The 15,789-nt window shown below is 42.2% G+C and overlaps 1 protein-coding gene across 1 annotated transcript in view; it reads left to right on the top strand.

Annotated features, from left to right (window-relative positions):
• The window catches only part of tex264b (testis expressed 264, ER-phagy receptor b), a 454,741-nt gene extending 448,122 nt beyond the window's left edge, over nucleotides 1-6,619 (top strand). Inside the window, exon 4 of the mRNA XM_073072587.1 lies at nucleotides 6,116-6,619. Coding sequence (XP_072928688.1) covers nucleotides 6,116-6,402 — 287 coding nt within the window. The 3' untranslated portion in view covers nucleotides 6,403-6,619. The remainder of the gene's footprint in view (nucleotides 1-6,115) is intronic.
• The last annotated feature ends 9,170 nt before the right edge of the window (nucleotides 6,620-15,789 follow it).

Raw genomic sequence — 15,789 nt, 5'->3', positions numbered from 1 at the left:
GTGGAATGTTAGAGGATTGTGAAGCTTTTAAAAACCAACAGAAGGCAACTAAAAAGCCATAAGAAGAGAAAAGATGAAATATGAAGGTAAGCTAGCCAATAATATAAAAGAGGATACAAAAAGCTTTTTCAGATGTATAGAGAGTAAAAGAGAGACAAGAGTGGATATCAGACCACTAGAAAATGACAGTGGAGAAAGTAATAGGGGACAAAGAAATGGCGGACAAACGTAATAAGTATTTTGCATCGGTGATCACTGTAGAAGAACTAGTAGTATACCAGAAATTCAAGAGTGTTAGGGCCAGAAGTGACTAGTTGCTATTAACTAAGGAGAAGGTGCTTAGGAAGCTGAAAGGTCTGAAGGTTGATAAGTCATCTGGACCAGATGGACTACACCCCAGTGTTCTAAAAGAGGTAGATGATGAGATTACGGAGACGTTAGTAGTGATCTTTCCAAGAATCAATAAATTCTGGAATGGTTCCAGAGGACAGAGGATACTTGGAGACTCATGATAAAATAGACCAAAGTCAGCATGGTTTCCCAAAGGGAAAGTTTGCCTGCCAAATCTGTTAGAAGTTTTAGTCTCAAAACTTTGCAATTAGCAAAGGAAAAGGGGGGATGGGGCCTACCTTCTCTTAGAGATTATTATTTTGCAGCACAGTTGAGAGCTGTGATACATTGGTGCAACCCTTCATATGACGCTCAATAGAAAAACATTGAGGAGCAGGTACTTCCCATCCCCATACAAGCAATTTTAGCTGATAACAACCTGCAAAGGTACATAAATACTATTGATAACCCATGGGTGAAATAGACTCTTAAAATATGGAAAACTACTATAAAAGAATATAATCTAGAGGGAGATATTGCAATTCTTAAATGGTGTGCATATGACTTGGATTTTACACCAAATAAATTGGATGCTAGATTTAAGGACTGGACAGCTAAAGGAATAACAGTTCTTTGCAACATGATGAAAGAAGGAACACTGTTCAATTTTGAAATGCTTAAAGAGAAACACTTATTAGAAAAACAAGATTTTTATCGGTATTTACAGATGCGACAATATGTTAATAAGACGTTTAAAAATGTAACCAAGGCAAGTACATGCTTGATAGAGCTCTTTAGAAAAGCATATATTTCAGATAATGGTAGTAGAATCATTTCAAGCATGTATAAGGGGTTGTCAAATCTTAAAACACATTCGACTTCATACATTAAAACAAAATGGGAGAAGGAAGGAGGGATAATTATATCTGAGCAAACACGAGGAAATCTGCAGATGCTGGAAATTCAAACAACACACACAAATTGCTGGTGAATGGACAACAATATGGAGGTATCAATGGAAGTGTACCAGTTCACAGAAATGGAGGGAGTTTGGATGGAAAAACTTGATAAGATATTTTATTACACCCTCTCAGAAATCCCATTGTGATAGTAACGTCCCCGTTTGCTGGAAAAATTGTGGAAATCAAAATGCAAATCATTATCATATTTTTTGGGACTGCCCTGTTATCAAAAACTATTGGAGTGGGATACACAATGCCCTACAAGACATCTTTAAATGTGAAATACCGTTAGAGAGTAAGACCATATATTTTGGATATATACCTCAAGAATGGTTGAAAAGAGATAAATATTTAATGAATATACTGTTGGTGGCTGGTAAAAAGACTCTTACTAGGAAATGGTTATCACAGGAGAGCCCAATTTTCAATGCATGGATGGAAATTACAATGGACATTTACAAAATGGAGAAGATAACAGCATCTGTTAATCATAAGCTGGAACAATTTGATTCATACTGGGGAAAACTGGTTTAACTACATAATGCCTCATAGGCCTGATTTTATTCTCACAAATCAATGAATCTGTTGTAAAAAAAAAGATCACTCCCTACTTGTACATAGTTCTTTCCTATTGCTTGTTTTTTCTTTTCACTCTTTTCTATAAGTGTATACCTCAGATAAATACTTTGTGGAGATTTGTGATATATATGATTATATGATATATATGTACAATGTCTGAAATACATCTTATGGAAATGTTTGTTTGATGATGAACGTCAATAAAAAAATAAATTACAAAAAAAAAGAATGTTTTAAGGAAATAGGTAGGATAGACAAAGGAGAGTCAGTGGATGTTGTTTACTTGTATTTTCAGGAGGCCTTTGACAAAGTTTGCATATTAAGCTGCTTAACGATAAGAGCCCATGGTATTACAAGAAAGTTAGAAAAGTGGATAGAAAATTGGCTGACTGGCAGAAGGCAAAGAGTGAGAATAAAGCAGACCTTTTCTGGTTGGATGCTGGTGATTAGTGGTGTTCCACAGATGAAACACAATGTACGGAAGAGTATAGTTATGCATATTGGTAGAAGGAGTAAGGACATATGCTATTTTCTAAATGGGGAGAAAATCTAAAAATCAGAGGTGCAAATGAATTTGGGAGTCCTTGTGCAAGATTCCCGGAAGGATAATTGAGTCAGAGGTAAGGAAGACAAATGCAGTGTTAGCATTCATTTTGAGAGGATGAGAATATAAAAGCAAGAATGTAATACTGAGGTATTGGTTAGACCACACTTGGAGCACTGAGAGCCGTTTTGGGTCCCTTATCTAAGAAAAGATGTGCTGACAGTAGAGAGGGTTCAGAGGAGGTTTATGAGAATGGTTCTGGCAATGAAAGGGTTAATGTGTGAGGAGCGTTTGATGTCACTGGGCCTGTATTTGCTGGCATTTAGAAGAACAGGGGTATTTCACTGAAGCCTATCCAATATTGAAAGGTCTAGATAGAGTGGATGTAAAGAGGAAGTTTCCTATAGTGGGAGTCTGGGATCAGATGGCAGATCCTCAGATTAGACGGACATCTATTTGCATGAGATGAGGAGGAATTTCTTTAGCCGGGGGAGTTGAATTTGTGGTATTCATTGCCACCAACAGCTGTGAAGGCTAAGTCATGGGTACATTTAAAGCCGAGTTTGACAGGCTGTTGATTAGTCAGGGCAACAAAGGTTACAGGCAGAAGGCAGGAGAATGGGGTTGAGAGAGGTAATAAATTAGCCACGATGGAATGGCGGAGCAGATTTGTTTGGCTGAATGGCCTAATTCTGCTCAGGTCTTATGATTTTTTATGCATTACATAGCTACCACATAATCAGCTGATCAAACATTTGCAATAACGAGCAGGTGTACCTAATAATGTGGCCACTGTGTGTATCTGTCAGAGAGCTTTCGGGTGTACAGTTCTGGAATTTAAGGCCTGCAATGTGTTTCCAAGAATGTGGGACACCGTGCCTGTTATAGGAGACTAGATGGATGCCTGGACCATACATAATGCAGATGGTGGTCACTGTTACTGTTTTGAAGGGTGGTAGGTGATTATGAGTCAAACGATAAACACGAGAGATTTGCAGGTGCTGGAAATCCAGGACTACACATACAAAATCCTGAAAGGTCATGCAGCATCTTTGGAGGGGAATAAACAGTCGATGTTTCAAGCTATCAGGACTGGAAAGGAAGGTGGAAGAAGCCAGAATAAAAAGGTGGGGGGAGGGGAAGGAGTGCAACCTGACAGGTGAGGGTGAAGGAGGGAGGGTGGGGGATGAGGTTGAAGTGAAAAGCTGGGATGTGATAGGTGGAAAAGGTAAAGGGCTGAAGAAGAAGGGATCTTATAGGAGAGGACAGTGGAACGTGGGAGAAAGTGAGGAGAAAGTAGGTGCTGGGTAATTAAAGGGAAGAGAAGTGTTAAGAGAGGAGCCAGAATGGGGAATGGAAAAAGAGTGAAGGGAAGGGGGCAAGAAATTACCATTGCTCCTCTGTTTTAGGAGTGACCTCTTCACACTTCCTTTCCAGTCCTGATGAAGGACTATATGAAGGATGTCCCAAGACATCGACTATATATTCATTTCCATAAATGCTGCCTGACCTGCTGAGTTCCAGAGAGCTAGAGCAAGAGAGAGTGCATGTGTTGAACTTGAGAGTTTTTGGAGTTGCTTTCATCTAGGCAAGTGGAAGAGAGTATTCCATTGAACTCTTGACTTGTGCCATATAGATAGTAGAAAGCCTGTTTTCGAGAGAATCATTCATCAAAGGGTACTCTGCCATGGTTTTTACGGTATGTGTCTGGTCCAGTTTTGTTTCTAGTCAATAATGAACATTGATGATGGGGATTTGGTGATGTTAATGTCCCTGAATGTCAAGATTTGGTGGTCACACTTTCTTGCCAGAGATGTTCATTGCCTGGTCTTTCTGTGGCACAAGTTTTACCTGGGTATAGCTCATGCCTGAATGTTGTCTACATCCTGTTGCCTGCTTCATTTGCTGAGGAGTTCTGAACATTGGTAATTGGTTTACTTGTATTAAGATAGAGCCAAAGCTTTGTTTTGCATATCATCCATACAGATGATTCCAAAGGTAAGTAGATTGAGGCTGTCCAAACCAAAAAGCAAACTATCGAGTTTTAGCTACAGAGAGTGCAGTACAGGTAGATAAATAAATTGCAAGGGCCACAGTGAGGTAGCATGAGAGAGCGTCATACAGCGCGGAAACAGGTCCATACTGACTGAGCTAGTCCCATCTGCCTGCATTTGGCCCATAGCTGCTTCTCTCCATGTGCTTATCTACATGGCTTTTAAATGTTGCTAATGTACGCACCACAAGCACTATTTCTGGCAGCTTATTCCAAATACTCACCATGCTTTGCATGAAAGGGCTGACACTGATGTCCATTTCAAATATCTCACCTCTGATCTAAACCTATGCCCTCTTGTTTATGACACTGTCTCCATGGGAGAAAGACTATGCACTTCTGTCAGGTCACCCTTCAATCTCTGACATTCTAAGTTCCAGTCTGCACAACTTCTCTTTGTTACCCAGGCCCCCAACACTAGGCAACATCCTGGTAAATTGGTTTACTGTTGGATAGAAGCCAATGTTGTAACTTATCTGGAGGCAGGACTGATGAAACATCTTACCCAAAACATTGAATGCTAATTCCCCTCTATAGATGCTGCCTGACTTGCTGAGTTTCTCCAGCATTTTGTGTGCGTCAGGTTGAAATGTCCAGGTTCAATTCCTGTTGCTGTCTGTAAGGGGTTTGTATGTTCTCCTCGTGATCGCATGGGTTTCCTCCCGGTGCTCCAGTTTCCTCCAGGGTTGGTAAGTTGTGGGAATACTATGTTGGTGTCAAAAGTGTAGTGACACTTGTGTGCTGCCCTCAGCATAACCTCGAACCATGTTAGCCATTGGTGCATTTCACTGAATGTTTTGATGTATGTGTGGCAAATAAAGCTAAACTTTAAAATCTAGACCAATGGCTGAGAGATAGACAAAGGGGTGTTGAAAGGTATAAAAAAGAGCAATCCCTTCTGATCAAGCACCTGAGCAAATCCTGGCAGCACTAACCACTCTTCCATTGTGTACCCAATCCTTTTCTCGACAGATACCTCTCTCAACCCCCAACAGGGAACTGTTAGTCACACAGAGGTAGAGCGTGGAATAGACCCTTTGGCCCATCAAAGTCATGTGAACCATCACCACCCTTTGCACTAATCCTACACTGAAACCCCACACATTTTATCAGTTCACCCCAGATTCTACCTACGTGAACAGTTCAAAGCACAGTAATCATTTGACCCACCAAATCGCACCTCTTTGGGATGTGGGTGGGAACTGGAGCACCCAGAGAAATCTCACATGGTCACAAGGAACACACCCCCACTCCGCACCAGAGCTCTGCTATTCGCTAGAGGCAATGAAACAGCTTCAGACACCTAACTACTGACAGCCTTATGCAGGAACTATGAATCTCTCTAAAGATGATTTAATTAGGAAAATCACAACTTTTTCCTCAATGTATTCCCACCAAGACAGCACCCAAGCACAGAATCGAGCCCTGGTCTCTGGAGGGCTAAGGTAGCAGCTCTGTCAGCTGGGCCACTGTTAGGGTCTGGTGCAGGGCAGGCCTCAGACACCAGCAGATTGATACAGTAGGAGTTCACTGCCAGGTGGTACTGTAACCTGGGGAAAGAGGCTGTAAACTGCATATTGTTGATGTTGATATGTTCTGGATGTTTAACTTGCTCAAGTTTTTCTCTTTTCTTTACTGTAAGTGCAGATTCGTTTAGCGACAGCAGCTCGCTGACATACGAGGCCTTCACGGAGAGCAGGGAAACCTCCCTGATGCTGCCTGTCACACCTGGCACAGCCAGTGGGGAGATGGAGGACAGTGATTGGAGTGAGTCGGTGGCCAGCAGCTCGTCCTTCGAAGAAATTGAGCTGGAATCACAGGGTAATGGGAAGCGGCCCAACATCTCTCTGCCTGCTGATCCAGAAGACAAGGAACCCACTCAACTGACTAACACAAAAAGATATCTGCATATCAGGAGAACAGAGGAGGAATGAAAATCGAATTACGAATAAATCTTGATTCAATTGGCTCCATGCAGGCAACTTCTCCCAGCACCAGACCCGTGAATGCTTGTTACAACATTAAAGAAAAGTTTTGAAATTATGGTTGGATTCAGAGTAAAGATGGAAATGTATCAGAATGTGTACAATATTGTATTTGTGAGCTTGAATATTATTATTAGTTCTTTAAATAAATCCAAATAATTTGTTTTTTCACATTTAAAATGTTTGTGTTTGTAAATTCACCCACACTTCACAAATTCTTGTCCAACATGCTAAATGCTGGAGGAACTCAGCAGGTCAGGGAGCATCTTTGGAGAGAAGTTTTACTTGTCTGGACTGAATCAGGTTTAATATCACTGGCATATGTTGTGAAAATTGTTAACTTTGTGGCAGCAGTACAATGCAATACATGATAACAGTTTAATAGTTCCATTTAATATCAGAATGTGTACAATATACAACCTGAACCTCTTGTTCTTCACAGACATCCCCGAAAACAGAAGAGTGCCCCAAAGAATGAGTGACAGTAAAAATGCTAGAACCTCGAAGTCCCCCCACTCCCCCTCCCACGCACAAGCAGCAGCAAAGCAATGACCCTCCCACACCCACTTACTTCAGCAAGAAAAAACATCAGCACCCCCCACCCACCAAGCAAGCAATAGCAAAGCCCCAAAGAGAGGCCATGATCTGCTGTACAACGAAAACTAATCGTTCACCTGGTAATTTAACATACCGCAGGCTCTCTCTCTCTCTCTCTCTCTCTCTCTCTCTCTCTCTCTCTCTCTCTCTCTCTCTCTCTCTCTCTATTAAAGGGAAAGAGAGATGTTACTCAGTGAGAGGGGAGACATAAACAAAACAACTCGCTGATTTACATATGGTGTTAAAGTCTGCCACTTTACTTTTTTATTCCCCACCCCCAAGTTCTCCGAGTTGAGAATCAACAACAAACTCTCCTCCACCAAGGAGAGAAAGAGAAGGAGCATGCAATTCACCGAGTACGGAGCCCCTGACAGCAGATCCTTTGTTCCCAATGTTCTGTTTTCTCCCACGATGCTTCGGTTGGTGGCACTGGAGTAGAATGGGCTCATCCACAGGGCCACAAAGACTTAGAACCCCGAAGATACATTCGTCTTCTAGGCTGTGGCCTTGGGATAATATTGGAAATAAAACTCTGAATTACATTAAGTATATATGCAAAGTAGTTAAATAAGTAACGCAAAAACTGACATTTAAGACAAAGTAGTGAGGCAGTACAATGCCTATTCAGAAAGAAGCTGATCCTGAATCTTAGAGTGTATGCCTTCAGGCTTCTGTACCTCCTTCCTGATGGTAACAATGAGAATAGAGGGGAGACAGCTGGTACAATGGGATGAGGGAAAAGGGAGAGGCAGGAGTGGGTAGGCTGGTGGAGCCTGATGAAGAATCTCAACCCAAAATGTCAACTGTCCATTTCTTTCCATAGATGTTGCTTGGCCTGCTGAGTTCCTCCAGTATTTTGTATGCTGCTCCATTTTCCAGGATCTACCCTCTTCTGTATCTCGAGTTCTTGAATTTAGAGTTTCCCAACTAAATGAGACATGGTCACATTCTCCTAGCCCTGCTCGACTGACAAACACTTTGGGAAAGGCCGGTTTGGATAACCAGAGGTTGAGGTTTGGGAAAGGCCGGTTTGGATAACCAGAGGTTGAGGTTTGGGAAAGGCTGGTTTGGATAACCAGAGGTTGAGGCTTGGGAAAGGCCGGTTTGGATAACCAGAGGTTGAGGCTTGGGAAAGGCCGGTTTGGATAACCAGAGGTTGAGGTTTGGGAAAGGCCGGTTTGGATAACCAGAGGTTGAGGTTTGGGAAAGGCCGGTTTGGATAACCAGAGGTTGAGGCTTGGGAAAGGCCGGTTTGGATAACCAGAGGTTGAGGTTTGGGAAAGGCCGGTTTGGATAACCAGAGGTTGAGGTTTGGGAAAGGCCGGTTTGGATAACCAGAGGTTGAGGCTTGGGAAAGGCCGGTTTGGATAACCAGAGGTTGAGGTTTGGGAAAGGCCGGTTTGGATAACCAGAGGTTGAGGTTTGGGAAAGGCTGGTTTGGATAACCAGAGGTTGAGGCTTGGGAAAGGCCGGTTTGGATAACCAGAGGTTGAGGTTTGGGAAAGGCCGGTTTGGATAACCAGAGGTTGAGGTTTGGGAAAGGCCGGTTTGGATAACCAGAGGTTGAGGCTTGGGAAAGGCCGGTTTGGATAACCAGAGGTTGAGGCTTGGGAAAGGCCGGTTTGGATAACCAGAGGTTGAGGTTTGGGAAAGGCCGGTTTGGATAACCAGAGGTTGAGGCTTGGGAAAGGCCAGTTTGGATAACCAGAGGTTGAGGTTTGGGAAAGGCCGGTTTGGATAACCAGAGGTTGAGGCTTGGGAAAGGCCGGTTTGAATAACCAGAGGTTGAGGCTTGGGAAAGGCCGGTTTGGATAACCAGAGGTTGAGGCTTGGGAAAGGCCGGTTTGGATAACCAGAGGTTGAGGCTTGGGAAAGGCCGGTTTGGATAACCAGAGGTTGAGGCTTGGGAAAGGCCGGTTTGGATAACCAGAGGTTGAGGCTTGGGAAAGGCCGGTTTGGATAACCAGAGGTTGAGGCTTGGGAAAGGCCGGTTTGGATAACCAGAGGTTGAGGCTTGGGAAAGGCCGGTGTGAATGCTGTGGGAAAAGTACTTTGGAAAACATCTGTTTCACTTTGAATGGCATGAATTTCAACAGACTAATCACTACAAATGATAGTTAACCCTGAGATTTTAATTTGGTACTTAGTTTGTGGTGTGATTTAAAACAAAGTCCTCTTCAGACCAAATTGTACAAACATATCAACAGTACTGATTGGTTGTCCATCATATCTGATGATTTGTACAGTTCTTCTTTGACGATGTGAACTGCACAAAGAAATTTGTGCGGGGAAGTTTTTAAAGTGAAGGAACTGTTACACTGGGGCAGCTCCACTCTCTCAGTCTCTGAAGTCTGGGACCAGTGGTACAAGTACTCGGGTCGTCCCTGGTTGCAATAGATGACCATGACTTCCTCTGTGCCTGGTCAAGCCTTTCGTTCTCCACGAAGTTTTGCAGAGCTGCCTTCCTGGCCACTGGCCACTGGATCTCACTGTTGATCTCATCCACCAAATTCTCGAGCAGATTTTGCACGGTAGGAAGCACCAGATACACAAGCAATTCAGGTCATCTAGGCAATGCCACAGAGATACAATACTTTTTATGGTCTCCATCTCATTTGCAGGGTGAAAAATTCCAGCTGAATCTGGCGGGACAATCTATATATTTCTTTTCCAATCACCATCCCATCCATACCATCTGCTTCATTTACAGGCAATCAAAGCTGCTCAAAAAAATCATCTGGGCTTTCATCATTCTTTGCCATACAAGATGCAGTAATCCCATTGTCTCTAAGAATAGCTTTTTTCGCTTCCCTGAATGAATTCAGCATCTTGTAGTCACTGGACGAATAGTCTGCACCAGAGCTTGTTACTGACGGTGGAATTGATGGCTTGTAGACAAGGTTGTGGATTTTACTAAGACAGGTGGAGGGCAGGTAGTGTTGAAGAAGTAGCGAGTCTGCAGAAGGATTTAGACAGAATAGGCAAAGAGTGGAAGAAAGAATACAGTGTAGGGAAGTATATGGTCATGCACTTCGGTAGCATTGACTAGTTTTTCAACGGGGAGCAAATTCAGAAATTAAAAGTGCAAGGGGACTGGGGAGTCCTTGTACAGATTTCAGTAAAGGTTAAATTACAGGTTGAGTTAGTGATAAGAAGGGTAAATGCAATGTTAGCATTCATTTCAAGGGCACTAGACTATAAAAGGAAGGATGAAATGCTGAGGCTTTATAAATCATCGGTCAGACTGTACTGTCAGCAGTTTTAGGTCCCATATCTAAGAAAGGATGAGCTGATGTTGAAGAGGGTCTAGAGGAAGTTTATGAGGATAATCTGGGAATGAAAGGGTCAACATATGAGGAGCATTTGATGGCTCTGGCCCTGAACTTGCTAGAGTTTAGGAAAAGTGGGGGGGATCTCATTTAAACCTATCAAATATAGAAAGAGTTAGATAGAATGGATGTGGAGAGGATGTTTCCTATAGTGCTGGAGTCTTGGACCAGAGGGCACAGCCTCAGGATACAAGGTTGCCTCTTTAGAAAGATTCAAAGTGTATTTATTATCAACAAATGTATAAATTATACAACTTTCAGATTTGTTTGCTAACGGGCAGTTGCAAAGCAAGGAACCTGAAAGAACCCAATTTAAAAAGATAAGACCATCCCCCAGTGCTCACAGAGAAAGAGAAAAAAACCAAAACGAATCAAACAATAGAAGTGAGCGAGCAACAACAGCATTCCAAACCAAATTGAGTCCTTTGTATCTAAATCCTTGGAGCAGGCCCAAAGCCTCAGTATTCACTTGACTTGTGGCAAGTCACCACAAAGTTTGCAGACACGAAGCACAGCAGCCGGAGGTATCCTCACAACCTTAGCGTCACAGAGAGAGAAGCCCCTAGACTATCTGGGCCAGCGTTTAAATTGTGCAAACCTCGTACTAGGAACTGGGCCCCACCATGACAAATCTCTTTGGGCTGAGATTTTGCTGCTGGAGAAGGTGTTCTCAACCTCTCCAAATAGACTCGGCGCTTAGAAAAATCCAACCTCACCCGACTCTCAACACCCTGCCTTTCCAGTCTAGTGAGGCCGGCATTTAGATTGTCCAAACAGCTTACTGTACCTCACCCTAGGAATCATGCCCCATTGCGATGAATAACTCCAGGCCTAGATTTCACTACCAGAGAAGCTGTTCTTGACCTTTCCAAATTGGCTCAATGATTAGAACGATCCAGCGATAGGACAGAGATGAGGAGGAATTTCTTTAGCTAGAGGGTGGTGAATCTGTGAAATCCATTGCCGTAGACAGCTATGAAGGCCAAGCAATGTTGCTAAGTTCTTCATTAGTAAGGGTGTCAAAGTTTATGGGAAAAAGGGAGGAGGATGGGGCTGAGAGGAATAATAAATCAGCCATGATGGAATGGCAGAGCAGACTCGATGGGCCAAATGCCCTAATTCTGCTCCTATGTCTTATGGTCTTATTCACTGGAGGCAATGAAACAACCCCAGTCATCAAACTACTGATTAAAGAGACTTTAAAGATTAGTTTTATTTGTCAAATGTCCATAAAAACATTGAAATATACAACAAAATGCGTCATTGTCAGCCTTATATAACATATGCAGAAGCTATTAATCTCTCTAACTGATTTAATTAGCAGAATCACAGCTCTTACTCAATATATTCCCCCAACTTTAATTGAGTACTTCTAAATTTATGCCTCGCAATGCATAATATCCCAATTATTTAGCCAGTTTAGCTACTCAGAACTTTGGATCAGTGGACCTCTTCTGCTCACTTTTCAAACATGAATAAGAAGTCATAGATTCATAGAGCAATACAGCACAGATGCAGTCCTTAAGTCCCAATGAGTCCATGCCAGCAACAGTCCCTATCCAGCATTTCTGTAAGGTCACTTTTACTTCCCTGCGTTCCAAGGAATGAAGGCCTAGACAGGCCAGCCTCTCCCTGTAGCTTAAGCCCTCTAGTCCTGGAAACATCCTCATAAATCTTTGCTGCATTCTTTCCAGTTTAACCATGTTTTTCCAATAGCAGAGTGACCAAGTGCAGCATAATGTCTTAACTCCTAAACTGGGTGCCCTGAATGATAAAGGCCAAAGTGCTAAATGCCTTTTCCTCCACCCTGTCTACCTGTGATGCTGCTTTCAATGAACTATGCATTTGTAGTCCTGAGTTTCTCCGTTCCATTACACACCCAACTGCCCTACCTGCCATTCATAATTTAAGTCCTAAGCTGGTTTGGCTTTCCAAAATGCATCATCTTTTTGAAGTCCGTTTGCCTCTTCTCTCCTCACTTCCCCAGATGATCAAGATCCCCCTGTAATTGACAAAAAACTTCTTTCATTTTCAACAACACCTAATTTCATGTTATCCGCAAACTTAGTAGTCAAGCCCTGTGCATTCTCGTCCAAGTCGTTTATGTAAATAACAAATACCAAGGGTCCCAACACCAACCCCTGTGGCACACCACTAGCCACTGGCCTCCATTCCAAGAAACAACTCTCCTCCACCGCCTTCTGTCTCCTCCCTCAGAGCCAATTTTGAATTCACTAATCTAGCTTTCCCTGGATTCCATAACCTTCCACACCAACCTACCAAGCAGGGCCTTGTTAAAGGCCTTGCTTATGTTCAAATAGACAACATCCGCTCTCCTACCCTCATCTATGTTTTTGATTACATCATCAAAAAACTCTAAAAGGTTCCTCAGGCGTGATTTCCCACACGCAAAGCCATACTAACTCCTTATCGAGCTCTGTCTATAGAAATGCTGGTAGATCCTGTCTCTCAGGATTCCTTCTAGTAACATTCCCATCACTGATGTCAGGCTGATCTGCCTGTAGTCCCTTGGCTTGTTATTAGTATGCTTCTTAAATAATGGAAAAACATTTGCCACCTTCCTGCCTTTAGGAACTTCATTAGTGGCTAACAATGAAGTAGGTTTCTCCACAAGGGTCTCTGCAATTTCTCATCTAGCCTTACACAAAGTCCAAGGATGCACACAGCCAGACCCTGGAGATTTATCCATCTTAATGCCAATACCTCTTTCCTGGTCACACAAATGTCCTCCAAAACATCTCCACCTCAGTAAACACTGCCACCCATCTCCTGTGGCTTTAAACATGCATGACCCTGGTGATCTCTAAGGGTTACCTACTCACTCCCTAGCCACTCTTTTCTTTTTAATATTGCTGTAGAACCCCTTGGGATTTTTCTTAACCTTACCTGCCAGATCCATCTCATAGCCTTGTTTGCCATTCTGATTTAATTCTTGAGTACTCTTAACCTTTCCACTGTGTAGTCATCAAGGGGTTAAAAGTTCAAAATCAAAACTGAAAGTAAATGTTTTATCAAAGTCCACGTATGTCACCACATACTACCCCAAGATTCACTTTCCTGTGGGTATTCACAGTAAATACAAATATCACAATAGAAAAACTGCACACCACAAAATCAGGTTTAAAAAAACCATTGTGCAAAAAACAGCAACTTGTGTAAATACAAAAAAGAAAAACAAGCAAACAAACAAATTAACTGAAGTTGCAGAGTCCTTGAAAGTGAGTGAGTCAGTTCAGTGTTAGGATGAGTGATTCAGGAACCTGATGGTAATTGTTCCTGAACTGGTGGTGTGGGACCTGAGGAACCTGTACATCCTTCCTGATGGCAGCAGCAAGAAGAGAGGATGGTGGGGTCCTTGATGACGGATGTTGCTTTCCTACAACAGCGCTCCATGTAGATGTGCTCAATGTTGGGAAGGACTTTACAGGTGATAGGCTGGTCCTTATCCACTACTTTTTGTAGGTTTTTCCATTCAAGGGGATTGGTGTTTCCATACCAGGCTGTGATGCAGCCAGTCAATATATTCTCCACTGTGCATATATAGAAGTTTTAGAAGATGTGCCAAATCTTACAGATTACCGGGTATGATGTGGCAATCACTGAATTGTGGCTGATGGGAGCTGAATGTCCAAGGTTACACGTTATATCAGAGGGATAGGAAGGTAGGCAGAGGGGGTGGTGTGGCTCTACTGGTAAAGAATGGCATCAAATCAGTAGAAAGATGTGACATAGGATTGGAAGATGTTAATTCCTTGTGGGTTGAGTTAAGAAACAGCAAGAGTAAAAGGACATTGATGGCAGTTATATACAGGCCTCCCAACAGTGGCTGGGGGGTGGACCACAGACTACAACAGGAAATAGAAAAGGTGTGTCAAAAGGGCAATGTTATGGTAGTCATGTCAGATTATAAATGGCAAGTTGATTTGGAAAATCAGGTTGGTAATGGATCTCAAGAAAGTGAATTTGTTGAATGCCTAAGAGATGGCTTTTTAGAACAGTATGTTGTTCAGCTTACTAGGAAATCAGCTATACTGGATTGGTAATGAACTGGAGACGATTAGGGAGATTAAGTTTAAAAAAAACACTTAGGAGGCAATGATCACAATATGATACAGTTCAACTTGAAATTTGATAGGGAGAAAGTAAAGTCTGATGTAGCAGTATTTCAGTAGAGTAATGGAAATTACAGTGGTATGACAGAGGAATTGGACAAAGTAAATTGGAAGGAGCTGCTGACAGGGATGTCAGCAGAGCAGCAATGGTGTGCGTTTCTGGGGGAAATGAGGAAAGTGCAGGACATGTGTATTCCAAAAATGAAGAAATACTCAAATGGTAAAATAGTACAACCATGGATGACAAGGGAAGTCAAAGCTATTGTAAAAGCAAAAGAAAGGGCATACAACAAAGCAAAAATTAATGGGAAGATAGAGGATTGGGAAGTTTTTAAAAACCTACAGAGATCAACTAAAAAAATAATTAGAAGGGAAAAGATGAAATATGAAAGCAAGCTAGCAAATAATATCAAAGTGGATAGTAAAAGTTTTTTCAAGTATGTTAAAAATAAGATAAATGAGAGTGAACATGGAATCACTAGAAAATGAGGCTGGAGAAATAATAACAAGGGACGAGGAGATGGCTGATGAACTAAATGAGTATTTTGCATCAGTCTTCACTGTGGAAGACACTAGCAGTGTGCCTGATGTTGTAGTGTGTGAGGGAAGAGAAGTGGGTCCAATTACTATTATAAGAGAGAAGGTGCTCAAAAAGCTAAAAGGCCTAAAGGTACATAAATCACCTGGACCAGATGAACTGCATCCTAGGGTTTTGAAAGAGCTAGTGTTAGAGATTATGATGGCATTAGAAATGATCTTTCAAAGATTGTTGGACTCTGGCATGGTGCCAGAGGATTGGGAAATTGCAAATTTCATTCCACTCTTTAAGAAAGGAGGAAGGCAGCAGAAAGGAAAATATAGACCAGTTAGCCTGAAGATGTTAGAGTCAATTGTTAAGGTTGAGGTGATGGAGTACTTGGTGAGACAGGATAAGATAGTACAAAGTCAACATGATTTCTTTCAGGGAAAATCCTGCCTGACGAACCTGGAATTCTTTGAGGAGATTACAAGTAGGATCCAATGTTGAGACCACTTCTTTTTATGCTGCATATAAATGATTAAGATGATGGTTTTGTTGCCAAGTTTGCAGATAATACAAAGATTGGTGGAGGGGCAGGTAGTGTTGCCAAATGAAATACAATGTTGTAAAATGCATGGACAAGCACTTTGGTAGTAGAAATAAATGTGCAGACTATTTTCTAAATGGGAAGAAAATCCAAAAATCTGAGTTGCAAAGGGACTTAGGAGTCCTTGTGCAGACACACTAAGGGTTAATT

Source organism: Hemitrygon akajei, chromosome 19 (assembly GCF_048418815.1).
Source record: "Hemitrygon akajei chromosome 19, sHemAka1.3, whole genome shotgun sequence".
In the NCBI taxonomy this organism is placed as follows: domain Eukaryota; kingdom Metazoa; phylum Chordata; class Chondrichthyes; order Myliobatiformes; family Dasyatidae; genus Hemitrygon; species Hemitrygon akajei.
This window is presented reverse-complemented; position numbering and strand designations above follow the sequence as displayed.